Here is a 26,054-nt window from a genome sequence, read left to right as displayed (position 1 = left end):
GGCGGGCGGTGGCCCAGCGGCGGCGACCGGGCACGGGCGGCCGCGAGCAAAGCCCTCAGCGCGGCCCCGAGCGCGGCCATCCGCGGCGCGGCTGCGGCGGAAGTCCCTCTGCCCCGACCGGAAGCCCCGGCACGCGTGCGCGGTCACTCAGTAGCCGGCGGTGGTGTCTGACTTGCGCCTGCGCGGGCCGCGCCCGCGAAGGCCTGACTCTGATTGGTTGCACCGTGCGTCTGTCTTCTCCTGAGGTTCGGCCCCGAGGCAGCCCGGGCGAGGAAGGAGGACTTGGCCACCTGCGACCCGTCCGCTTCCGCGGGCCTGCGGGCCGAGTGCTGGAGCGGACCCGGGAGCGGGGGAACTGGGCCATCTAGAATGACTGGCCTGCGTAACAAGCCAGTAGGTCCCTGGAGGTCCTACTCGGGAAGGACCGGACCGTCGGGGCTGAGAGCTTCCAGTGGGGTGGCCATACCGAGTGACGTCCCTGGTAGACCACCAGGGGTGCCTCTCAGCTCCGGGATGAAGCCAGGGTCAGCCCCGGCCCCGGGCTGTGCCAGGGCCTGTCTCTGGATTGTCCTCGGCTGCGCAGGGCAGCGGGGCAGAAGGGAAAGAGGACGTTTGTCCAGCTTGGGTCCGGGGTCGAGGGTCAGTGTCAGTGGGGACAGGCCAGGAAGAGCCCCAGGGCGAAGCCAAGGCTGAGACTGGGCAGTGCTCTGGCCAGGTGCCTCCCCAGGGTAGGAGCACCTCTGCTTGGAGCAGGAGTCCTCCTGTGTTCTGGCTTCCCTGCCCACCTTGCCCATGCCTCTCCTAAAGTGCCTCCAGGAACCCTGTGTTTTCCTTGCGTGGCACTTCCTTGACACGAGCTCTTTCCCTCATTTCCCTGTTTCTTCCGTGTCTGTCTCCTCACCTGTGCTCTAGGAGGGCGCGGAGTCGTGATCTGGGTGCCAGTTCTCCCAGAACAGCATCAGCCCAAGAGAAACTCTGCATAGATTGTCCAGGAGGCTAGGGAGAGCCGACTCTGGCCTTGAGAGGGAGTCAGGGCAACTGTTGTAGAATAAATAACTCGGGTGTGCAGCTCAGAGGAGCCTGAAAAGACCCCTGATGCCTGCACGGAATGGGTGGTCCTTGGAAGGGCTTCCCAACCCCTCCCCCACCTGGCCTCATGCTAAAACCCAAGACCAGGAGCTGCGTGGAGAACCTGGACAAACACACAAGCTCCCTCCTGGCCGGTTTCTACACTTATGTTCCAGGAGCCACCTCTGGAACTTTCTCCTGGGGCCACAATGTGGGCTTCCCGGACCTCATGTGGACCATCCGTGCCCCTGCCAGCTGTGACACTGGGGAACCCCTCAAACCTCTCCAACTCACAGTCGTCATCTCTGAGAAGGACAGGGACACTACCTTCTGTGTGGGACAGTGTGGTTAGGTCCCTGCAGGTGCTCAGAGCCCCAGAATCTCGTCCTGCAGCCAGACCCCCTCCCTCCCACCTGAGCCTCCCTGGGGCCTTCTCCACTTGGCCTGCCGGCAGAGCCCCTATTCCCAGCCTCCTTCCTCACTGCCTAGGGGACCCGACCTGAGCCTACTGTCACCCCTTGCCCCTTCCCCAGGTCCCAGGCCCTTCTGACCCATCTCCTTGTCACCTCACCCCACTGTCTTACCCACACCTTGGAATCTGGTGGGATTAGGTTCTTGAAGGCTCAAGCGTACCGGGCTCTGTGTCCTGCTGGCTGCCCTCACAGAGGTCCCAGCCAGTGGGGGCTCTGGTGGGTGCCAAGGGTTCCAGGAGGTCAGCACCAAGGGGTAGTGCCTTCCCAGACCTGGTGACCTTGCTTCTGGCCTAAACGTTGGGATGCACGGCCTCCTGGATCTCCCCAGGCCTGTCCTGGATGGACAGGTGTCCCAGATGGGCAGTGCAGGGTCTGAGCAGCCAGGCTGGGCCTGAGCTGAGCTAGGCCCCTCACCTGCCCCGACCCCAAAGAAGACACAGCGGACAGCCGGGCTTGAACATTTAATGAGGCTCGGCCACAGGTGGGCGGGGGCCTAGGCCTTGCTGGTACCAGAGGTGCGCACGCGCAGCATGCTGGCACGCAGAGCGGGCTGCTGGTTGCCGGCGGCCCAGCGCATGCCCGAGGCGGCCCCCGCGTGCTCCGGCCACGGCCCGTTGAGGTCGGCACGGCCGCAGTCGCTGTACCACCATCCGGCACCCGAGAGATCGTGGCTGCAGCTGGCGAAGGTCCGGGCGCCATCCACGCAAGGCGAGCAGCGGTCGTGGTCGCGGTCCAGCGTGCTGAAGCCACAGCCCTCCTGGTTGTCCGTGTGGCCCAAGCCCCTGAACGCGTCCCCTGTGGGTGTGGCGGCGTGGGCGGTGGGCCAGCTGCCCCTCAGCTCCGCCCCCATCTGGGACCCCAGGGCAGGTGCTTGGGGAGTGGCAGTCTTTCCCAGAGCACAGAGGCTGGCAGATGTGGGCGGGAGAGTTGGGGGCTCCAGGGACCCAACCTTCCCTACCCACCCTGGCCTGCTGCAGGCGTCCCCCTCCCCCAGCCCGGAGAGCTCAGGGGGCAAAGCAGGACACTGGGGAGCAGGCACAAGGCTCCCTTACCTCCCAAGCACTCACCTGCATTCCCCGAGTACCGGCCAAGGGTCAGCTGGTAAAACTGGTCCTCCTTGTCCACGTGGAAGTTATCATAGTGGGCCTCGAGTGTGTGGTTGTCCGTGTCCAGGAGATCCACCAGCAGCTCCGCGCGCAGGCCCGGCTGGGAGGTCAGGCCGGAGATGTGCTCCAGGCCCAGCCAGTGGTCACCTGCAGGAGTGAGGGACCCACACAGAGGCTGCTGTGTGACGGGCCACCCCTAGCCTCCTCCCGCCACCGCTGCCCTGTGTGCCCGGTGGGGATCAAGGCCTTGGGGAGCTGGCTACACCCCTGTGCCTCACGGGCAGCACAGTCCTACCTGTCAGGTCTCCGAAGCCCTGTTTGTACTCCTGCCAGCACCTCTCAAAGTCCAGAGGTCTCCTCCTGCTCCGGTCTCGGCTCTGAATCACAGTCCAGCCACCGTCCGTGCGCATGTCACAGAGAACCTGCGGAAAGGGCCAGCCCGTGGCAGGCAGTGCCGGGGTGGGTGCCAGCAAGCCTGTCCCTCTCCCGTCCATCCTCCCTTAAGCACTTAGTATTTGAAGACTGAAACTTTGTTTTCCCACTTCTCAACGTCATATAAACTTGCATCACATTAAATTCACATTCTCAGAAAGCGGGTGAAGGTTCTCAGTAAGGTTAAGGCCCCAGGAGGACTGCCCAGTTTGACGTCATTTTGCACCCTGCTTTGTGGCTTTGTCTTTTCACTTAACAGTATCTCTTGGGCTCTTTCTTTGTTCATACCTTCCAGGTGGAAGCCTAGGTTTTTCCCAGCCTTTCCTGACTGTAACACAACGTCCGTGAACATCTCTCTGCCCAGGTGTGTGTGAGGGACTGGCTAGCCCTTTCCCTGCTAGGTGGACAGTACCGTCTCTTGTTTTTGCCCAAGTGACACACACGATACCCCTGGACTCTTGCTGTGGGCTGCTTACCTTGAAGGGCGTGCTGGCTCCCTCCGGCTGGATGGTGTACACACCACTGGGGGCTCTGGGGCTCTCCACCCAGATGTGAGAGCAGTCCCTGCCTGTAGGACATACAGCCAGGAGGGCTCAGGGCCTGGGAGGGGCCGTGCTGTCGGTGACCAGTACCAGAGCCTTCTCCTGCAGAGGCCCTGTCACCATCGGGCAGATGACTCACAACCTTGGTCCTGGCGGCTGGGTGGACACAGTCCCCTCACCTTGGGCCATACCTGTCTCAAGCCTCTTCGGATATCGCTGTCCCTTGGGCTCTGCCAATTTTCTGGCCCCCAGCCCTGGGCCAGACCCTTGATTCTTCCCACAGCCCCTGGACACCACCTCTTTCCCTCACCTGCTGGCCTTGGAAGGTCAGTCTTGGCTTCCCCACCTTCCTCCTCCTAGCCTGGCAGTGGTCTGAGGGCTACCCCAAGCCCAGCTGGCGTTAGAAGGGAATAAATACAGTGGGGGCTGGTTCTTGTCTGCCCTCCCCCCCCAGGCTGTTCTGGGCAGGGACCCAGATAGGTCCTCAGGGGGAGTGAGACCTGCTGAGTGGGGACCTGGGGGTGACAAGTGAGAGGCTGCCTGGCCTGAGACCACCTGGCCAGCCCCTCCCTCTGCCACCCCACCCAGCCAGACCTTGGGGTTCCAGAAGCATCACCCGCACCTGTGGAGAGAGGACCCTGGTCAGAGGCAGGCTCAGTAGCTCTGGGAGTCCCCAGCCCATCTCAGGCTAGTGAGACCCCCCAGCCCAATGGCCACTCTTACCAGCTGTCGATACTGCACCATGGAGCTGGCCTGGGGCACAGAGAGGCAGAGGAGAGCAGCAAGACCCAGCACGGGGCAGGCAGCCATGCTTCCTGGGGGTGCAGACATGGTGGGTGGAGAGCCCAGCCCATGGCCCTACCCGCCTTCCTTCACGCCCCCCTTGGTGCTCACTCACTGTTGTCCTTCTCTGCAGATCTGAGCCACTGGCCCCCAGCACCTTTTGTGCAGACGCAGGGCTCACCCCGCCTCCTCTCCTCCCAGGTGCCGGGGCGGGGAGCCTGAGGGTGTGGACAGGGAGGTGAGGGCAGGGGGTGCTCCTCTGAGCACACTTCCCCTTGGCTGGTGTCCTCACTGGGCCCGGGATCGGGCTCTTCTGCGGAGAGGCAGGGGGTGGCAGGAAGTCCTCTGGGCCCCGAGGCAGTCAGGGCCAGTGGCAGGCTGTCTCTCCACCAGCTACAGTGGCCGTGGCGGGGGGCACCTCCTCCCCTAACCCGAGTCCCGTTTCCACAAATCTCATGAAACAGGAGCTTCCAAAATTAGACTTTATTTCAGTTTCTAAGGAACGTGTACACACGTGTATGTGACAGGAAGAACACGGTCCAGCCCAGTTCACGGCCGTGGGTTTCACCTGATTTTGTCAGACACTGAGTCAACACAAACACAATCGAGCAGGACCCTGGGCCCCAGGTGGGCCACACAGATGCCGTCACAGACACACGACCAGGAGCGGTGACGACGCACAGGGGAGATGCCCGCGGTGGACGCCCCGTGCGGGGCCGCGGGATGGTGGTGGGTGCCTGCTGGCACGTGTGCCCACTGGTGGGCCCTGGCGGACACGCGCCCTCTGCCCACTGAGGGTGCGGCACGGGAAGCAGGTGCGACCCTCCACGGCCAGGGGGAGGCTCACGCCCGGGGGCCGCAGCACTGGATGCCCCGCCAGCCAGCGGCTGACCAAGGGGACAGCTGTGGGGGCAGCATCTGGAGGCCGGCCTGGCCCTGCCACTAAAGCCAACTCTTCCCCAGGCTCACCTGTTTAGGACTGAGTCCCCCACACCCACCAAGACATCCTCTGTGTCCCCATCAGATTTAAGGCTAGTATTTCCTGACATTTGCTTCAGTTTGTTTTAAGTTAAAATTACCTGAGTAAAAAAATTTCGACATTTTTAAAAGCCAAAAACACACGATCTCTGTAGGCAGAGCCAGTGCTGGTGCACGTCCATGGCTACCGAGCTCGGCCCAGCTGCCCTTTTGGGAGGAATGCTCCCAGAAGCCACCACAGAGCTGCTCTGGCCCTTCCCAAACAGGCCGGCTGGGAACCCGACGGCCCAGAACCCACTGCGAGTTGCTCCCGGGCCGGGGCTCCTGCTGCCAGCGCACGAGAAGGCACAGTGAGGTCGGGGAGGGCTGGCCGTGCCCACCTCGGCCCCTCCCCTGCCAGCTCGTCCTGATGCCCGCGAACCCCGTGACCCCGTGAGTGGTCCCTGCAGGGTCGGGGATGGGGGTGGGAGGGGGTTGCTGGGAAGCCTGAGCTCAGAGGAGTTAAATAATTCTTTATTTGGGCGGGTGGGGAGGGCAGGTGTGGCTGGGCCTGGACCCCCACGGGGGGTGGCACCCAGGAGCTCCTCGGGGGGACCGGCCCCAGCACCCCGCAGCTGCTGCGACACGGGCTGCCGCATGCGCGTCCTTCCTATTTGTGCGGCCGGGCCGCGGACGCCCTCTGCAGACAGTACTGAGCGACGGGCAGCGACAGGACCAGGCTGGTGGCGCGGCGTCCCATCCAGTAGAGGCCGTAGCCCAGCAGGCCCAAGAAGGCGGCCTTCACGGCCAGCCGGGACACTCTGCCGGAGATGGACGGCGGGGGGACGCTGGGGAAGGGAGGGCGGGCTGGGCCTGGCTCAGGGGTGGGGGGCACACGCGTCCCCAGCCCCCAGCCCCAGCGTGGCTGCCGCCCCCTCCCCAGGCCCCGCTCTGTGCTCGCAGACGGCGCAGCGTGGGCGGGCGGTACTCACGTCATGATCTCCTGGATGTTGAGGTCCGTGGTCCAGTTCTTCTCGATGCCCGGGACATGGCCCATGCCCACGACACCCACCACCACGGAGGGGACACACTTCCTGGGCTCGGCTGTGGGGGAAGGGACGCGTGAGCACCGGCCTCGCGGCGACAGTGCCCAGGCACCCCCGCCCGGGCCGGCCGTGGCGGTCACCGTCAGAGGAGCGCGGCAGCTCGAGGCGCCGGGCAGCCTGTCTGAGCATGTAGGTCAGGTAGACGTCACGCTCCGAGACGATGGTGCGGTGCAGGTCGGGAAACTCGCCGATCATCTCCGCCATCATCTGCTCCAGCAGGTCCTTCTGCTTGCAGCGCTCCACGTCGTCCTTGCTGGGGGCAGAGGGCACGCTGCCAGCCTGGTGGGGACGGGGCGGCCAGCAGGAGGCTGCTGCTGTTGACCCAGGGCAGGGACCTCCGCACCCTTTGTGTTTGGGCTCATGGCGGAAGGAAGGGGTGGGAAGGCCTTGTTTGAGGAGGCTTAGCCCAAGAACAAGGGGGCCGTGCCGCGCGGCGGGCCCCGGGCCACTCTTCCTGGGTGGGGCTGCCTGCGGGAGGCCGAGGGGCCCTACCTGATGGGGTCTGACAGGAAGCACAGGCCCCAGGCCAGCTTCACCTTCTGCCAGAAGGACAGTGCCGCGATGGCCCTCTTGAAGGTGACGGGGATGGGCCGGTCGCCCAGGTGGAACTTGCAGAAAGGCACCTTGCTGGCCTGTGGCAGAGGCTGGGTGTGGGCTGGAGAAGTCTGAGCCCTGGGCAGCTCCCAGGCGCTGAGCCCCCTCCCCGGCCGAACCCAGGCCCACCTCCTTGAAGGCCTCCCTGAACTCGCCACCAGGAGCCATGCCCAGCTGCTCGGTGATGTGGGCCGACACTTTCAGCAGCAGCATCTGCATGAGTCCGGACATGACCCCATTCTGCAGGGGAGGGAGCTGACGGTCAGCGGCCATGTGTGCGCAGAGCACGGGTTCCCCAGGCAAGAGGGAAGGCCTTGCTAACGTTCGGGGCTGAGTGAGGGCCGTGGACAGGCAGCCACACCCACAGTGGATGCCCCTTCCCTCCTGCCCCTCCAGCCCAGACCCCAGCTCCCCTGCCCATGTCCCCAAGGGGCACGTCGGTGTGAGTGACAGATGCGGGAGATGTATGGGGGTGGGAGGGCTGCCGGAACGGCCTGGCAGGGAGGCCGGACGGCACTCTGAGACCACCCCCCCCTTTGCCGAGGTCCTTGGGGTCCCTGTCCAGCTCTTCCCTGGGGGATGAAGCTCACCCACCTTACCTCTCTCGTCTGAAACCCAACAAAGGCGAGCCCCTCTCCCGCCCCAGGCCAGGGCCCCACAGTGCGCTGGGCACGTCCGCGCTGACGGGTAGGCCGTGTGCTCCCAGGCGGGCAGAGTGGGGAGCGCGGCTGCCCGGGGAGGGGTGCACAGCCCACGCCCGCCTGACGCCGCACCTGCCTCACGGCCTGCTGCAGCTTCTCCAGGCTGATCTCCTTGGCCTCCTGGAGCAGCGTGCTCTCGTCCATCTTCAGCATGGACACGCGGTACTGGCAGAGCTCCACCACCACCACGTCGGGCTGCACCTCCCGGATAGTCTGCAACGGACGAGCCAGCTCAGCCCGCTGCCCCGCGGCCAGCACCGACCCCCGACCCTGCAGGTGGGGGCCACGCCGGGACCCACCGAGAGGCCCATCCCCAGGGGGCCACCTCAGCTGCCACGGCAAAGACTCATTTCTTAAAGCAAAACTGAGAAGGAGCACAACAGGTCTGCCGTTGCCGAACAGAAAGCGAACGAGGCCGCGAGGGCTCCGTGGAGCGTGATGCCGGAGGCGGCAGTGGCTCACGGGAAGGGGCCGCTCGGCCTGAGGCCAGCCCCGCGCGCCGGTCCTCACCTTCGCCACGTCCTTCTTGCTGTCGTCACTGAAGTGGGCTGTGCCCACCACGTACACCCTGCTCCCGTCCTCAGCCACCAGCTCGGTCACTGTGCGCGGCAGGCTGGGCCGCTCTCGCCGTCTCCTCAGCTTCATCTCCAGGAGAAGGCTCAGCGCGTCCGCGTCGGCTGCAAGGACAGTGCGTCAGTTGGGGTGCCGTGCACACGGGTGGCCTGGGCTCCCGGTTCTCGGGGCCGAGCCACACCCGGGGCCCAGACACGCACAGGGGCACGTGCCCCCAAGCGGCACCATCCACAGGGGTCCCTCTCGACCGCGATGAACCGGTCCCTGCTTGCTATGGTGTGCGGTTGGGCACGGCGCTGGCCGAGAGACCCTCCCTGTGGAAAGGGCCCCGGGCCTTGGCAAGCTCTGCACCCTCCACGAGGGGGACCACCCAGCCGTCATGGCCTCCCTGGCATCTCTGAAGCACTTAGTCCCCACCCCAGGGAAGGGGCTCCTGATGGAGTGCCACAAACCCTGCTTGTGCTCGAGAGCCCCCTCCCCAACAACCCGGGGCTGGCCTGGGCCGCTGTTTGCCAGACTCAGATCACCCAGTCCAAGCCCCTTCTGGCCAGGGAGCCTGAATGATCTCAGGGAACACGCACACAGGTTCTGGGATTCTCCAGAAAGCACCCTGGGCACCACCTCTGAAGCCCCCACTGTCACAAGAGGTTCCAAGTCGGCCTGCAGAGGGAAGGGGAATGTTTGAGTCGGGGTGCCCACCCTCCCTGGGGCCTGCCTACGCTCAGGGCACCCTCTTGTCCCCAGCGGGCCCACCGAGGGCTCACGCAGCTGCTCCATCGACCCCGCACGCTCCCCAGCATTCAAAGCCTCTCTGTGATCATCACCTTGTATGCAGCCCACTCCCAGGCCTCCCTGCCCCAAGGTCGCCCTTCGCAGACCCAGAAACACCCCCAGGAAAACCACATAAAGCTCTCCTGTGCATAGAAGCAGCCAGAGTGACCCCAGGCGGCCACACTGAGGGGGGACCCACACTATGTTGAGCAGCTGGCTGGACCTGAGCCTGAGGTTGTACAGGAAGCAGGCCCCCCACGCCCCAGCATCTGGCCCAGCCTCTGACCTCCTGCGGTGGCTGGTCCTGCCCCTCCTCTCCCTCCATGGCTGGGTAGCAGGTCCTGACACCGATGAGTGCAGCCTGAGGAGACAGAGGAACCGTGTTTGCTCCTGGAACCCCAGGGCCGTGCACAAGGCTTAGTCTGTTTTGAAAGATCCGTGGGCGGGATCATAGCCTCTCCCTTCCAGACAGATCAACACCTGTCCACCGCCAGCTATGGAGGTCCAGGGTCCCTGTGGCCGAGCACAGTAGGTCTGGGGCTCTGGCCACGGGTGACCCATAAACCCTGCATCACGGGGCTAAGAACAGGGCTGGGGACGCCTGGATTTGCCCCAGCAAGTGAACTGGAGGTCCTCGGTGTCACCAGGGACAGACAACTGGCAGAGACAAGGGACCATCCAGACCTCGGGGGCCAAGGGGAATTAGGGGCCCAAGGTCTATGTCAGGACATGGGGTTCTGGACACCGGGTAAGCCGACAGCACTGCCAACGCGGACTTCGCCCTCGCCTCCTGGAGACGCCGCGGGAAAACTCAAGCCCGTTTCTGAGCGCAGAGCTGGCAGAGCTGGCCGGCACAGCTCTGCGAAGAGGCCTGAAATGAGGAGTCCGTGGAGAAGCCTGACCGCGGGCTGTCAGATCGGGAGGCCGCTGCACTTGTTTGAACTGTGGCGTGGTGTCGTGTTTGGTTCCCACGGGCACCAGTGGACAGTGGGACCGGGCGGCGCTGTGGGGAGCGGGGAGCCGCTGCCTGAGCTCTGCGGACCCGGGGCTGTGCAACGCTCCCAGGCTTCACTGCAGACTCCCGTCTCAACACCTCACAGTAAGAAGGAAGGGCACCCAGTAAATAAGACACTGCATCAGGCTCCCTTCCCCTCGGAACGCCGCGACCACACAGCTGCAGTGAGCACAGCCAGGGCTCCGTCCAGCTGGGGCAACTGCCAGCCACTCCCTGCCCCCCCCCAGCCCCTCTCCTCCTCAGCAGCAGGACAGACGGCCACCTGCACAGGCAGCTCCGAGAAGGGGCGGGGCTCCCTCCCGGTTTAACTGAACCCCTGATGTGCTGTCCAGGGACACTCCGACAGGCCCTGGAGCTACCGGGGTGGGTGGGCAGCCCCTCCCGAGGACAGGCCCTGGAGCTGGCCGGGGTGGGTGGGCAGCTCCTCCGGAGGACGGCCAGGTTTCTGAAAGAAATACAGTCACAGTTAAGGGTCAGAAAGAGGAAGTGGCTTAGGGCCAAAGGAAGCAGGTAGGCCCTGGTGGGAGGTTGGCCAGCAGAGAAGGGAGGCTGGGGAGGGGAAGGAGGGCCTGGCCTTCTAAGCACTCGTCCCTAGGACCTCTGTCCAGGACCCTCAAAGCCCCTCTTCCCGCCTTACAGATTAAAGGCTCCACCAATGCCAGGTGCCCACCAAAGCACAAACAGGGTGCTCGAAGCCGGAGGGCGGGGCTGAGCAGTCGCGGAGCTGGGCCTGCCCCTCCTCAGGCTCCGGGGCAGGCCCAGAAGGGCAGCTGGAGATGACGGTCCTTAGTCCGGCTTTACACAAAAAAGCAAACAGTTCTTACTTCCAAGCAGCACAAGGCTGACAAGGTACCAGAAAAACTTCTTAAGCAAACATCCTTTGCTCCCTCCGGGAGGCTCCGGTAACAGCCAGCGAATAGGGGGGGTCATCACGTCCCGCCAGCCTTCCCTCCCACGGGTGCGGTGGCTGCAGGTCTGGGGCGCGGCGGCCCTCCCCCAACCCACCCTCTGAAGCCCAGGAGGAAGCCTGTGCCCACAGGGGACAGGCCAGGGGCACCTTTCCGGGTGCGCCCTTCTGGGTCCCGCTTCCTGCAGGCTGGGGGTGTGGGAATGGCAGACAAGTCCGTCAGGCTGAAAGCCCAGCCTGGAGCCCGCGCAAGCTGGTCCACCCACGGCTGTACCAGGACCCGGGTCCCCTCCAGCACTCTGCCCCACTCCCTGCAGCTGCTCCCCACCCAGCAGGTGGGTGTCTGGCCTAGTCAGCCAGGAGGGCCACTGAGGCCCCTTCAGCACCAAGAGTCTGTGATTCTGAGAAGCTTCTGTCTCTGATGCTGTGGAATCCACACACTTTCCAATACCCTGGTTTCCTTCACCTCACGGGGGGGCCCCTGGCAATACCCTTGTAGGATGTCATTCCACTGGGTTGTAAACCTCCCCACCACCCCACAATATGCAATTTCAAATATTTATGGCTGGAACCTGAGCCTTTCCTCGCTGCCAGGAGGGAGGCGAAGGCCCCCCCAGACCTCCGAGCCCAGCCCCCATCTCCCTGCACCCACCAGTGGCTGCCAGGGAGGTCCACATCCCTCTGGGTTTCCTGCCACACACTCTCTGGATCTATAGGTCCCACCAGCTCCTTACACGGCTGCATGCTGCAGTGACAAGCAGAGCCCTGGCCGACACCCTTGAGGGGAGACAAATGTGCCCCCTCCTAAATCCATACCCCAGCGTGTAGCCCTGCTACTGGGCCACGGCCCAGCCACCGACGCTGGGGGCCTCTGGAACCTGGCACAAAGCAGGAAGAGCCTGCTGCCAGATCCAGCTGCTACTCACTCCCTCTGACCAGCTGTCACTGCCAAGCAGGACTGTCCACGGAGCTGACCTGTGGCCAGATGCCTCAGCCCTGCTGCAGGGGATGGCCTGGGTTTGGCCAGATCTCGGACCAGCCCCTGGGGCAGGACCCTCCAACCTGCTAGGACTCTTAGCTCCGGCCTCTAGCATGGAGGTGGTTAGAGCCGTCACGCAGCCATCCCATCTGTCTGCACACAGTAGGCCCTCTCCCAGCTAAAGACGCATGCCACACCCAGCTCATGACCTCTAGACCTCCGTGGGCTTCCTCCTGTGTGGGCAGGAGCAAACCCCACGGGGCACAAAAAGAACCAGCAGTCTGGTTGCAGGGCACAATGGAACATGAGTCTTCCCAGGCTATTTTCTCATCTGTAGAAGGACACATCATGATCTGACTCTGGAAATCATAATCCTGTACACAGATGACAGCAGCAGAATCACCCACAAGCTTCCAGGAAAACAAACTCCAAAGTGGTGGGAATTCCCAATAGCCCCAGGAGGACCCATCTTGTCCAGTGCACCACGGGCAGGAAAAGCCCACTTGAGTTAGGGACCCACCTGGGGAGTACAGCCCTGAGGTAGAGATCAGAGTGACAGGTGAAGTTGTTCTGTACCGGATGAAGTTATTAGCACCTGAAAATGTTTTGCTGGGTGTCCATTTTAGGACAGAACCTGGGACATCTGACAGTTCACTGGGAGTTGCGGACCACAGGTTCCTGCCTGCCCAGCCCAGGCAGCTAGCTGACCCTCTCCGGGGTCCCATTGCTATGCACTGAACTGCGTCCCCCAAAATTCATATGCTGAAGCCCTAATTCCCAGGGTGATGGTGTTTGGAGGTGGGGCCTTTGGGAGGTGACTAAGGTTATGTGAAGTCACGAGGGTGGGGCCCCAGGATGGTATTAGAGCCCTTATGAGAAGAGACACAAGAGATCTGACCATGTGAGGACACAGTGAGAAGACAGCCATCTGCAAGCCAGGAAGAAAAAGCCCTCATCAGCCACCACGTGGGCCAGCACCCTGATCTCGGACTTCCAGCCCGCAGAGCTGTGAAAACAGTCTGCTACGTGAGCCTCAGCTTTGGTGTTTGTTATGGCTGCAGAGCAGGCTGAGAAACTCATCTCTGCCTCCCTTGCCCCTCTAAAAACTGGAAAGCCACAAACTGCCTCCCAGATCCCAGATTGGCTCCTCAGCATGGCCAAGACCTGACCAGCACCAAATGGAGTGTCCAGAAAAGCCTGCATTTTCTAACCAATCCACTAGGCTTGCTCAGAGTCAAAGGTCCCAAACTGGACAGACCAGTGGGCTGTAGAGGTGAACGTCCAGCTGGGAGCCAGCAGGATGTGGCCAAAGCCCTGACCTCCCCAATGCCCCACTTCTTTGTTTTTTTTTTTTTTAAGATTTTATTTATTTATTTATTTATTTATTTATTTATTTATTTATTTATTTATTTGACAGAGATAGAGACAGCCAGCGAGAGAGGGAACACAAGCAGGGGGAGTGGGACAGGAAGAAGCAGGCTCCCAGCAGAGGAGCCTGATGTGGGGCTCGATCCCAGAACGCCGGGATCACGCCCTGAGCCGAAGGCAGACGCTTAAAGACTGAGCCACCCAGGCGCCCCCCCAGTGCCCCATTTCTTAAGCCTGGGCACCTCTGGCCACTGGAGACTCCCCCTGGGTCTGGCAGCACCTGCCTGATGGAGGCCTGACAAAGTTTGGAGTTGGGAGGGAAGACATACACAAACTTGTATCTGAGCTGGAGGCCTGAATGGCTCCTTTTCCAGCACAGCTGGCTGACCCTCCTGGAACCTGGACACTGCCCAATGCTGGGCGCCCACACTGACCACCCCTGCAGGGTGCTGTGTAGGCGTCTGCCCACTCACCCTGCCAGGCCCTCTCCTGGCAGTTTTGCCTGGCAGCATCAGACACCGTAGCATTACAGCCATTCTGCAAGACTGAGCAGAGGTCCCAGGGTCAAGGGTCCCTTGCAGTATGAGCAGAAGCAAAAGGGGCAAGAGACCCAGAGAGAGCTGAGCCTAACCAGGAGCGCAGGGAGCCTGGAGGCCGCACATCTTCCTCTCCAGGGCACCTCAAAAGCCTGGACTCCACCCGGAAACCACCCATTCTCCTAAGGAAGCTGTCCCGATCCCCAAAGGTGGCAAGGACTTCTGAGCGGAGCTCCTAGTTGTTTTTGAGATGCCGATGCCAAGGCTGCCTTGCCTCTCCTGGGAGAGCTTTAACAGACTCTCATACGCAGTACTTTGTGGCACAGAAGTTACACCTCCATATGGCTGCTTCGTGGAAACAAAGTGGAGACTGTTGCAGGCCTCTGAAGTTCGGCTGCGCGCACACCGGGGCAGACCCCCGCTCCACTCTGCCATATGGCAGCCCTACTCGCTCGGCTTGAACGGCACAGGCCACCAGCACTCGGGAGGGCCCCGGGTCTCCGCCGGGAGGGGCCCNCTTATAGGCCTGGGCTGACCCTTCCAGCCCCAAGCCCCAGGCTGGGGGCTGACCGGGCCCGCCCCAGAGCGAGGTGGCCCCCGACCCCAACCGCGACTCGACCCCGACCCCTGCCCGTCAGCGGAGGCCCGCGCCGCGCAGCGTACCGAGGCGGGGCGGCGCTCCTCAGCCGGCCTCCATGCGGCTAGTCGCCCCACCGGACGGGGCGGACCGGGGCCGGGACCGGGGGCGGAGCGGGCCGGACGGGCCGGGGCCGGGGGCGGGCGACGCGCGGCCTGCCGGGAAGCGCAGTTCTACGCGCCACCTGTCCGCTCCGTCGGCGCGCTCGGTCCGCGCCGCCGGACTACACTGCCCAGGGGCCCGCGCGCAAGTGCCCACGGACTACACTTCCCAGGGGCCGTGCGCGAGCGCCCGCGGACTACACTTCCCAGGAGGCCGCGCGCGAGAAGCCCCGTCCCGCCCCGCCGCGCCCCGCCCCGCCCGCGGCGCCTCAGCTTCTAATAGGAAGGAGGCGATGCTAGAGGAGGTGGGAGTTCGAGTCCCCGAGCCTGTGCGGGAGCCTGGCGGCCCTGCAAAGCACTCTTAAATTCTCTGACAGCAGCTCCCTGTCTGTAAAAGGGATGCTGTTCCCACGACGTCCACGGAGAGACTTTGTGTCAATCCCTCACGAAAGGGGCAGCCCGTAGTAGCGTGGGAGGAGCAAAAAACTCGGCTTGTGGAGCGCGTCCGCGTGGCTCGATCTGGGTTGGGGGGTGCCGACACTCCCTGGCGCCGGAGACCCGGCCATCCCTCGACTTGGTGGGTGGAGTCCCCTGGGAGGGAGGCCCCAGTGGTTCTGCTGCCGACCAGGCTGAGACCTGGACCCTAAGCCCCGGAGGGGTGTTTGGCGGGGTGTCTCAGGACGAGCGGACCCCAGCGAGCCTGGAGCCACCGTCCCACTGCCAACCGAGGGCCCCAACCCGCCACGTCTCTGGCTCCTCGTCTTCCCCATTTGGTCAAGTGGGCGGTGGGGCGTGGGAGGGGGACTCCCAGTGCCCACGACCATCCCCAGTTGGGTGTCCCGAGGCCACCGCCGTCTTCTCCCCACGCGGAGTGCCCCCCGGCTGTCCACCCCCACTGCCTGGGCCCTGGGGGGGCCTGGGGGCTGCTGCCCTTGCCTGGGCCCGCCTCCATCCTCACAGGGTGGCTCTGGGACCGGGCACCCTGCAGCTGGTGGATGTGGTGATGGCTTGTCTGCTGGCCACGCGGACCCCCCTGCTGTCCCCTCCCCCCCAGCCGGCTCCACTGAAGCTTGTGTCCACCTAAGGGCCCAGGACAAGCCAGTCTTTGGGGCCACTGGCTGGATGGGGGCCTCAGTAGTGACTGCCTGGAGCAGGCTGCCCGCCCCTCAGTCTGGAGCCACCTGGGGGTGAGAGGATAGTCCAGTCCACCCCCTGCCCGGTGTTGACTTGCTTGGTCAATCCACCAGCACTCAGATCTGGGCACTGGCTGCCCCTCAGTTTCCAGGAAGAGAGGCCCTGGCCCTGGTGACTTGTAGGGTCACAGGTTCCCATGTTTTTTGGGGGTGGTTGTCCTGGGGTCCAGCTGATGTGGGAAATAATCCCCCCGGCCACTCTTGGCGGCAGGCTGGGGTGCTGGCAGGCAGGCTGGGCCGTTAGCCCCATGAGCTCTGTATACAAGAGACTGAGTGCAGGGCCTCCAGGCTGACGCTCCCATGCCCAGCTTGCCACCCACCTTCCTCCTATGGTTTCTTGGTCCCCAAAGGGCCCCACTGACCTCAGGGTGGCCTCTGTCCTCCTTGGTGCACGCTCCTTCTGTCTAGTTACTGTTCCGTCCCTCTGTGCTGGCTCAGGTCCCTTCTGCATCCCAACCACCTCGGCTACCTTCACAGGCGTGCACAGGTGTTTGGCAGGCAGTGTGTGGCGGGGTCTGGAGTGAGTCTGGTTGCCGTGCCCATGCTGTGCTGGCATGGCAGGAAGAGGCCTGGATTCCAGTCTTGCCTGTGTGGGAATCTCTCCTTTTCTGAGACCGGGTCGGTTCCCCCAGCTGCTGCAGTGCCCTGGCTAGAGGGAAGGGATGAAGAGATGGGAGGTGGGGTGGGGGGACTTCAAACCGACACTAGAGCCTATGAGGTGCCCTCCTGCACCCACGGGGTAAGGTGGCATCCCTCGGCACCTGCAGTGAGAGCTTGGCTTCTGTTGGATGGTGACTTGGGCTCTTCTCTTCCCCAGAAAACCAGGGCAAGGGTTCAGCTCACGCTGAGGGCACTGCCTGTGCTCTGAAGGACGGACCTCTTCGGGATGAGAGTTGCTCTGCAGTGTCCTGCTAGGCCTTGGCCCAGGGGACAGGTGGCTGCTAGCCTGGCAGAGCAGTCTCCCAAAGACACGGAGGTGGCTCCGCTGGACTGGGGGACTCCTTGGCAGGTGTGCGCTGACCTTAGGTAGCCGTGCACACGTGAACATCACCCAGCCAGCGGTACTGGTGTTCACTGGCAGGAGGACAGGTGCACGAGACCGGCCTACTACACCAGCCAGGCAGCCAACGCCTCTGCAGGGCTCTGGGACCATCTCCACTTTGAGTGGAGTCACCAGGGCAGGGGCAGGGATGACTCATGAAGGGCATGGCTGAGCTCTGGACATGGATGGGCAGGGTGGGGAGGTAAGAATGGCCTTGGAGGGTCAGGGAGGCTGGGCTGCATTCCAGTCCCACTCAGGGAAAGGCAGGGGGGCCGTGGCAAGAGCTGCTGACTTGAGTCCCCCCCGCCCCCCGTGAGCACAGCCACCCTGCTCACAGGATCATGGAGCTGGTTGACGTGTGGGACCAAGGTGGGGGATGGGGTGCTGAGGGACCAGGGGCTTGTCCCACCTTGTGGAACTGTCTGGGCTGCTCAGGTCCTGTGGGCAGGTGGAGTCCCTTCCCTGGACACGTGGAAATGGTGAGTGCCAACCCAAGGGGCAGTGGGCTTCACAGCCTAGGATGCTGGGCGGGAAGTGTCCTGGCTCAGGTGAGGCTGAGAGCTCTCTGGGGACAGGGTGTGTTAATGATGCCTTTTCATTTTCTGATGTTTTGACACTGGGCTAAGTTCACCCTGGAAGGTCTGCCCCTCCCAGCGTTAATTCCCAGAAACAACAAACTCCCATGTGCGAACCAGCTCACCTGGACCCCCCCCCACCCACTGCCCCACNGGTTGTGGAGAAAGTGGAACTCTTGTGCTTTGCTGGTGGGAATGTAAAATGGTGCAGCTGCTCTGAAAAAGTTGGGCAGTTACACAAAAAAGTTAAACAGAATCAACATAATCCAGCAATTCCACCCCTAGGTATATACCCAAAAGAATTAAATACAGGAACTTAAATACTTGTAAGCCAATGTTCATAGTGGCGTTATTCACAACAGCCAAAAGGTGGAAGGAACCCAATTGTCCTGCAGCAGTTAAAGGGATAAGCAAAATGTGGCACTTAAATGCAATGGAATATTATTCAGCCTGAACAAGGAAGAAAATTCCAACACATGCTACAATATGGATGATCCTTGAATACATGATGCTAAGTGAAATGAGTCAATTACAAATGGACAAATATAGTGGGATTCCACTTATATGAAGTATACCTAGAATAGTCAAATTTGCAGAGACAGAAAGTAGAGTCGTGGTTACGAAGGGCTGGAGGGAAGAGAGAATGGGGAGTTACTGTCTGTTGGGTACAGAGTTTCAGTTTCGGTGAAGAAAAAGTTCTGGAAATGGACAGTGGTGACGGATGCATGAAAATGTGAATGTACTTAATGCCACTGAACTATACACTTAAAAAATGGTGCGGAACAGCAAGTGGGCCCACGCTGGTCTCAGCCAGGCCCCCTACGACTTGAGGCCAGCCCCCCCCCCCCCCCCCCCCCCGCTCTAGGGCCCACAGGTCTCTGGCTGGTTGCCCCAGCTACCTGGTTCCGGGGAGCCTCTGTTCAGATGCTCGGGTCATCAGCCATGGACTGAAGGGCATGTGGCTCCATGGTGGACCCGTAAGACTAGCCTTGTCCCACCTGAGTCCTGGGCCCAGAGAGGAAGAGCCCCTGCCCTGGGTCCCTGGAACATGAGGGGCACCCCCACACCACATCAAGGGACCTCTTCCGGGAAGCCTTCTTGGCTCTTCCTGTTCCCCCAAGTGTACCCAGCAGGCCCCTGTCCCCGCGTATCTGACGGAAGGGACAGCCTCCTGGGGGCTCATGCCTTTGTCTCTGGTGAGCCTGTGAGTCCAGGGAGGGCAGGGTCACCTGACCTACGTGCCAGGCCTAGAGCGCATGCCTGTTCGTCAGAGGTCATGGAAGGTCAACCGCAAGTGACAACGGTGTGCTCCTGCCTCCCAGTGGGTGCTGCAGGGCCCCCAAGGTGACCTGGAGGGCAGCGTCCCCTCGTGACGGTGGTGGGTGGAGGGCAGCTCGCCCAGACGCAGGAAGCCCAGCCAGAGCACAGGCCTCCCGCAGGACGGACCACGCGGGACTCAGGTGGTATCAGAATAGTATTTATTGATCTGCTCGGTGCTACCTTGTTAATACTGTCACGTTGTCACCGTGGCTGAGGTAATAGGGACAGACCCTCCGAGCGCCAGCCCTGGGTGCCCACGGAAAGCAGCGTGGGCCCTCGGGTGGGGGCCTGGTGGCCCGGGTGGGGGGACGTGGTTATTGCATTGGGTTCCTTCCCTTGCACGCCGGCGTCCACACCGTCTCAGCCCCGTGCCCAATCACACACCCATGCGTTCACGTGGGCGCCTCCACCGCGCTGCTCACTGCTCGCCCGCTCGCGCACTCACACACGCCCGCTTGCACACTGGTGCCCTCGTCCTCTCGCTCACGTGCCCACGCACACAGCGTCGTCTCCTGATGCTACGTGCGCTCAGTAGTTACGGTAATCATAGTCAGATAAAGTACAGCGGTGCCGGGTACAAGGAGAAAGTGCATGTTTTCTGACGGAGGGTGGACCCCGGCACCTCCCACTGTGGGAGGGAGCCCTGAGCGCGGCCCCTTGGGCACAGCCAGGCCTGGTGGTGTGATCACCCCCAGCTTCCTTCCAGGCTCAGGGCCAAAGCTGTTCTGACTTAGCCTGGGCCCAAGACAAAATCGACTAAAAAAATAAACTCTTCACCTCACAGCCGAGTGCCTGATACAGGGACGGGGGGCGGCTCCAGGCCTTTCTGGCTGGGGGCTCCGCTGGGGTCAAGGCCAGCTCCTGGCCCAGCCCGCACCTCATCGATGCTGTCTTGGGGGCCGGGTGGGCAAGGTGCTCAGCCCTGTGGCATGCGGACAGGAGGCCAGGAGGCGCGGGCAGTGCTGGGCAAAGCAGAGGCCACATCCACGCGGGGCTGGGGTCAGCGGCACCCCTTGGTCACGCGGAGGGGTCTGTCACGGCCCGGGCAGCCCTGTTCCTCAGAACTCCACGGTACTCACTACCGTCCTCGGCTCGTCGAAGGTGGCGATGAGGATCTGCTGGGGGGGTGGGATGGCGATGAGGCCGCCCACATCCGGGGGGGCCCGGGGACCGCCGTCCTCCTCTTCCCGGGCTTCATACAGCGTGCTGATGTGCAGGAGTGGGTGCGTGGCGTTGCGGCTCAGGATTGCGAGGGGGTCGGCTTTGCCCAGGCTGGCTGGCGACAGAGGGGCGGTGGCGGGGGCTGCCGGGGGCGAGCAGACGTGAAACGGGCCCCCGGGAGGAAGCGCGGGCCGGGCCGGCTCTGCTGGGTACAGGATCTCCTTCTCGGGGAGTGGAGCACCTGCACGCAGCCGAGAGCACGGGCAGGTCACACCCTGCAGGCCGCCCAGCCCCCCACCGCGGCTGCCCCCTCTCAGACCAGGGGGGCACAGGCTGGTCACCCAGGGCCCTGCTCGGGGTTAGGCCCCCAAGGCGCCCTGAGAAGGCTTGAGTCTCCCTCCTTCTGCCTCCTTAGCCGTGTGGGGCCGTCCCAAGACCCTCTCTGCACATTTCAGCCTGCTTGGGCCAAATATCCCACTGCCTCAGGAGCAGCAGGGTGTATTTCCAGAACCTTCTCTAGAGCCTGGACAACCTACTGTCCTATCCCCTTGGGCTCTCCTGCTAGCGTCCGCGGGGCAGGGCCCCTCTCGGCCTGCCTGCGTTCTCCCCTAAGGCCGGCCCTCCCCGTCTTCCACCTCGCTGCCTCACCCCCGCACACGGTTCCCAGATGCCTGGTCTGCGGAGGACCGGGCATGGGGCGAGGGGAGGGGGTGCCTTCCCTGCGGCAGGGGGCCGCCTACCTTTGGTGGGTGCTGTGGCCAAGCCGAGCGCGCACTCCTCTGCCTGGGACAGGAAACCCCCTTCCTGGCTCCGGGAGGCGGGCAGGGTGGTGGCGGGCACGACCTCGGGCTTGGCCTTCTTGGTGCCCAGGATGTAGGGGTGCACGTCCAGGGAAAAGTGGCGCGCATGCTTCTTGTCGGGAGCGGGCCCCGCGTCGCCCCCGCCGCCCTTGTAGTGGTGCGCGGCGCGCGCGCCCGCGTCCAGCAGCGGCGCGATGAGCGTGTCCGTGGCCGTCTTGCGGCGCACGGGCTTGGGCTTCTCGGCCTTGCTGTTCTCCACGCGCATGATGGCGAGCGGCTCCTTGAGGCTGCGGCAGCGCGTTGCTGGTGGGAATCCACTTCATCTTCTTGCGCGGCCGCTTGACGACGGGGCTCGGCGGCGCCGTCGGGCTCGGCGGGGTTGGCGCTGGGGTCCACGGTCTGCACGCCCGCGTCGCGCACGGTGGGCGTGGCGTCGTGGTTGGACTGCGCCAGCGCGGCCAGCAGCTGCCGCACCACGTTGTCGTACATGAGGTCGCTCTCGTTGGTGATGAAGTCCAGGCGGTTGAGCGACTTGATGTGGTCGCGGTTCTCGTTGCAGAACATGGCCAGGATGTTGATGTCGCAGAACTGGGAGCGGCGCCACTGCCGGCGCGTCTTGATGCCCACCTTGTGCAGCTTGTCGAAGATGAAGTTGCTCTTGCGGAAGATGAAGAGGTGCGTGAGGTTGACGAGGATGATGAGGTTCACGGCGCACAGCAGCACGATGTCCACGCCCGCCACGATGCGCTGCAGCTGCACCGACGGCAGCTTGCAGCTGACGCGCACGGGCCGCGGCCCCGCCCGCCGGCCCGTCCGGGGACGCGCCGAGCGCGCACGTGAACTCGTTCTGCTTCTGCGTGGCGTAGTAGGTGCACAGGTAGGAGATGGGCGCCGCGCTGAGCAACAGGATGAGCACGTGCCGCGCCAGGTACAGCTTGGCCAGGAAGTTGCTGCGGCCGCGGCGCTCCAGGTACTTCTCGAACAGGTTCTGCTCGGGGCTCTTCTCCTTCTCGGCGTTCTCGATGATCTCGCGCCTCTCGCGCTCCGTGATGCCGGGCCCCTTGGACTGGATCTGCTTTTCGATCTTGGGGGCGCGGCCCTCCGCCGCGCGGTGGTAGCAGTTGTCGATCTCCTGCAGCAGGAAGTTGAGCTCGGACGTGAGGCGGGTGGAGGCCAGGAACTCCCAGCCCAGGGCGGGCACGTACATGATGGCCGCGAAGGCCAGCAGCGAGTAGGGCAGCAGCTTGTGCTCAAACAGCGACGGCCACAGGCTGGCGTCCACGCCGGGCAGCGCGTCCCGCAGCTCCGTCCAGCAGTAGCCGCGAGCGTACAGCGCCTGGTCGCGAGTGAAGTTGTGCGGCGTGTAGCAGTAAATGGGCTCCTCTGAGGGCAGAGAGGAGACTCAGGCTGGGGCGCTGGGGTGGGGGTGGGGGACGCGCCAGACACGTGCCAGACACTGCTCTTCCCCAAACAGAAATGCCTCGGTCCCAAGAGACGCACCACAGCCTAGGAGCTACCATGGTGGCTGGGGGGGGGGCTCACCCCGGGAACCTCACGCAGAGCAGCCGGCTGTGGCACAGGGTGATGGGTACAGCCCCCCAAGGACTGACCTGCACCTCAAACCTCGGGTCTCTCTCTGTATGCACGCAGGGGAAACCCAACCCCAAGGGGAGCAAGCCAGGCTGGGCCACTCAGCCGGGCCCCTCTTTGGGCAGCACAGCTACCGGGCCCTGGGGCTGCACTGCCGGGGGCGGGGGGTCCATCTTCAGGAGGCTGGGTGGCCCGGACAGGGCCTACCTGGCCAGAGACAGTTACAGCGGCACAAAAGTGGGCCCTGCCTGCCCTTGAGGGGTATGGGGTCTCTCCCAGACCCACTGTCCTGGAGAAGGGCAGGTCTGGAGTCCTGGGTGCGGGGCGGGCAGGGGCAGTGACCCGGACTCTGACAGGAAGCACTCACCGCGACTGCAGTGCCCGCCGCTAGGAATGGTGGAGACCTCCTGAACTGCAGGAGAAAGGCTGTCGCTAATTTCCCTCCCAGAAGACGATGGGTGCAACCAACAGCAAGAGAATGCGTCAAGAGCTGCGCTGGGGTCCACTTGCTGGGTGTTACGTGTGGACGCTTCCGCACAGGGCAACACCTGGCAGGCTTGGAGCTGTCCTCTGCGAAGCACTGGCTCCCCGTGCTCACGGCCCTGAAGGACCGGCCACCCCGCTTGGCCCCTCTCACCTCACAGGCCGGGGGGCAGTGCCCCTCCTAAAGCACTGCCCGGACTGGTCCTCTGGCTGGTGGGATCCTACCCCCAGACCTGGTTCGTGGCCCCCACCTCCTCCCAGGGGAGGTGCAGACCCTCCCCAAACTCCACGGCCTCTACAGATGTTCCACATGGGGCTACCCAAGGTGTCCCGTGCTAATACCCGAACTGCACAGACTCTGCAAGGGGGATTAGGTTAGGGTTGGGGGTTCGGGGATGATCCGGGATTATTGGGTGGGCCCAATGTGATCACGGGGGTCCTTGTAAGAGGAGGCGGGAGGGTCAGAGTCAAGGATGTGAGGCCGAAAGCAGAAGTGAGAAGAGAAGACGCCACTGCGCTAGGCTCGAAGGTGGACGACGAGCCACAGCCAAGGAATGTGGGGTCTTTAGAAACTGGAAAGGCAAAACAACAGAGTCTCCCAGAGCCTCCAGAAGGAGTGAGGCCCGCTGACCCCTGGATTCTAGCCCATAAACTCACTTCAGACTTCTGAGCTGTGTAAGTCTAAGAGCGTAAACTCGAGTTGTTTTAAGCCACTACGTTTGTGGACACTTGTTGCAGCATCGGCAGGAAGCTAACGCAGGTGCTGGCCCCTGGCGGGCTGGCTGCCTCCTCTGCCCAGACCCTTTCCTGCTCCCCTGCCCCCCCCAGTGGTGTGAACACACGCTCCCACGGTGCTGGGGGCCCTGAGGCGGTGGGACCCCCACACAGGAGGGAGGGCAAGGCCCTCAGAGGCCACAGGCGAGGGTCGGGGAGACTTGGCTCCCCTCCCCAGAGAGCAGTCCACCTTGCCGGCTCCCCGGGCCCTCCTAGGACTCCGCGCAGCCCTGAAGCTCCTGCTTGCCTGTCCTCCATCCTCCGGGGGCAGAGCACTTGCCTTCTCTCCCTGCACCCCTCCAGGCTAGAGAGGCACATGCGGTGGTGTGGGGCCCAGCTATTTGGCGACTTTAAGAACAAGCAGCCAGCAGTTTCCCTGTGCGGGGGCCGTAGGACATCTGTGGGACCCGGCGACCCATCAAGCCTGGCCCCTCTGTCCACTGCTGAGTGGGTCGGCGCAGTGAGGGGTCAACTCACAGCAACCCTGGCCAGCAGCCACGGGGGCCCTTCCTGCTGCCGGCCCTCCAGACTGGGGAGGTTCCAGGCTAGGAGGCCAGTGCTGCCTGGTCAGCTCCTCACCCCAACCCTGGACACGGCCAGCATGTGTTTACCATCATGTCCCTGACGAGCAAACCCGGGTGTGGAGAGTCGGGTCTGCCCCTGCTCCAGGGGGTCCCCACGCAGCGAGGACCATGGCATTGGGCATCCACCCCAGGCAGGGTTGGGGGGGGGCGGGTGAGGGTCAGAGCCCCTTGGTCCAGGCTAGCTCCCTGCAGATGGGGCGTGGACCCTTCTGGCAGTGGCAGCCCGCATGCTGGCCCTCTGCCCCCGGGGCTGAGGCCTCCCGGATGGGAGCAGACACAGTGCTGGTGGGGGTGGGGGGTTGGGTAGAGGGGCCTCGAGTGCCCTCACTCCTTCTTGCACTCCTAGCCCATCTGAGCCACCCCCACGTGTCCGCAGGACCCCTCCTGGCAGTTCAGCCTGTGGAAGTGTGATCCCCAGGAGGCCCCAGTGGGAGCACCTGGGCAGCTCAGTCAGTGCAGTGTCTGGGCTCCGCACGCAGTGGGGAGGCTGCTTGGGCCGCCGTCTCTCCCTCGACCTCCCTGCTGCGCGTGTGCGCCCACACTCTCTCTCCCAAACAAACAAATAAATCTTAAAAAAAAAAAAAAAAAGATACAGTCACACTGGAGTAGGGTGGCCCCAACCCAATGACTGGCATCCTTGTAGGAAGAGGGAATTTGGAGCAGATGCCCAGGGAGAGGGTGCCCATGTGAAGAGGCAAGCAGAGATGGGGTAAGGGGGCGCTGGAAGCTGGAGAGATGGGAGGGACCCTCCCTGGAGCCTCTGGGTGAGAGGCCTTGCCCACACCCTGATTTTGGACTTCTGGTCTCCAGACTATGACAGCTGAGTCACCAAGCCTGTGCTTGTTACAGCCGTCTTAGAAACCCAATCCAGTATGTGCCCTGAGCGACACTGGTGGGTCACACCTGCGTCTGCACGTGTGCTACCCCCCCCCCCCGGGAGAGCATCCTATCCCAGGAGTGTCTGAGTGTCTGGGCACCGGTGTCCGAAGAGAAACTGCGGAGGCCCCCAGTCTCAGAGTGTGTTCAGGTGGCCTGGATATGTCCACCCTCAGCTCTGGTGGGTCCCCAGGTCATGGGGACCTCTAAAAATCGAGCCCTTTGTGAAAGAACCAGAACCAATGCAGACTGCAAGAATGTCTGCCAATGTCACTCAGGGGACAGTCACATGTCCCATGTCCCACCTCAAGGGGTGCACAGGAACCCCCACTCCCTCTACCATGAACCCGTACCTCTGTCCCTCAAGCCTGGACAATGGACTGTGGAGGGGCCTCCCTGGACCCCTTGCAAGCCAGATCTGGGTGGGGGGTGCCATTCCCTGCCTCTAGCCACCCACCTCTCCCTGTCCAACTCCGCTCCTTAGGAAGGGTGGTATTGGAGACCACTCTTCCGTCCCCTTGCCCCCAGTGCCTCCCAGGCTGGCTCACCCAGGGTCACTTGTTAGGAAGTCTTCATGGTGCCCTCATGTCTGTCAACTTAAGGCATCAGCATCTGACAGCATCCACTGCCCTGGTTCCTGTCATTGCCCTATTCCACCTGTATGGGTCCCCTGCTTGGCCAGGTAGGTCCACCGCTGGGTGCTCAGCCTGCCTTCACCGGTGCTGCAGCAGACCTTCTGGGCTCCCAGTGCCCGGAGCAAGGCCGCCCCCCCGTAGCTGACCAGAACCCAAGTCCGGCCTCTTGGACTCCGCCTGCAGCGCCCGGTGCTCTGACAGCCTTTGGTTTCAGCTGTCGTTCTCATCACCTGTAACAGCCTTTCTGGTTCCCACCTGGCCACTCCTCCTCCCCTCAGAGCCGGCCCACTCCCCTCCTGGTCTCTCCCGCCAGACCCCGAGTCTCATTCATGTCTGAGACCGCCAGGGCCAGGACGGGTCCCCCGCCCCCTC

At 63.3% G+C, this 26,054-nt stretch overlaps 3 protein-coding genes across 7 annotated transcripts; all 3 read right to left on the bottom strand.

Moving 5' to 3' along the window:
- Positions 1–1,968: 1,968 nt before the first annotated feature.
- Positions 1,969–4,745, bottom strand: LOC105234334 (angiopoietin-related protein 5). 2 transcript variants are annotated; one of them, XM_034643886.1, is made up of 7 exons: positions 4,520–4,745; positions 4,345–4,436; positions 4,216–4,243; positions 3,556–3,647; positions 2,943–3,069; positions 2,609–2,794; positions 1,969–2,336 (listed from the first exon to the last, which is right to left on the bottom strand). In XM_034643886.1, exons 2-7 carry the CDS (start codon positions 4,429–4,431, stop codon positions 2,035–2,037), a joined length of 822 nt encoding a protein of 273 aa, XP_034499777.1. In that variant the 5' UTR covers positions 4,432–4,436; positions 4,520–4,745; the 3' UTR covers positions 1,969–2,034. The 2 variants fall into 2 exon arrangements, with proteins under 2 accessions (XP_034499777.1, XP_034499776.1); XM_034643885.1 differs by having other exon boundaries at positions 4,345–4,745.
- A 127-nt stretch (positions 4,746–4,872) lies between these two features.
- Positions 4,873–14,716, bottom strand: TRABD (TraB domain containing). 4 transcript variants are annotated; one of them, XM_034643884.1, is made up of 10 exons: positions 14,575–14,716; positions 9,393–9,467; positions 8,917–8,995; positions 8,273–8,439; positions 7,835–7,975; positions 7,191–7,301; positions 6,960–7,099; positions 6,548–6,720; positions 6,354–6,465; positions 4,873–6,182 (listed from the first exon to the last, which is right to left on the bottom strand). In XM_034643884.1, exons 2-10 carry the CDS (start codon positions 9,429–9,431, stop codon positions 6,032–6,034), a joined length of 1,113 nt encoding a protein of 370 aa, XP_034499775.1. In that variant the 5' UTR covers positions 9,432–9,467; positions 14,575–14,716; the 3' UTR covers positions 4,873–6,031. The 4 variants fall into 4 exon arrangements, with proteins under 4 accessions (XP_034499775.1, XP_034499774.1, XP_034499773.1 ...); XM_034643883.1 differs by having other exon boundaries at positions 4,873–6,209; positions 14,575–14,715; XM_034643882.1 differs by lacking the exon at positions 14,575–14,716 and adding an exon at positions 10,481–10,498 and having other exon boundaries at positions 6,032–6,209.
- Positions 14,717–18,931: 4,215 nt separating this feature from the next.
- On the bottom strand, positions 18,932–22,968 carry PANX2 (pannexin 2; the record flags this gene model as incomplete). The annotated part of the gene is given in 6 exon segments (XM_034644279.1): positions 18,932–20,181; positions 20,681–21,024; positions 21,026–21,091; positions 21,093–21,526; positions 21,528–22,123; positions 22,698–22,968. Coding segments are annotated over 6 exon segments (2,055 nt in total), but the record flags the coding sequence as incomplete, so codon positions are not given.
- Between the last annotated feature and the right edge of the window lie 3,086 nt (positions 22,969–26,054).

Source organism: Ailuropoda melanoleuca, chromosome 15, assembly GCF_002007445.2.
Source record: "Ailuropoda melanoleuca isolate Jingjing chromosome 15, ASM200744v2, whole genome shotgun sequence".
NCBI classification, from domain to species: domain Eukaryota; kingdom Metazoa; phylum Chordata; class Mammalia; order Carnivora; family Ursidae; genus Ailuropoda; species Ailuropoda melanoleuca.
This window is presented reverse-complemented; position numbering and strand designations above follow the sequence as displayed.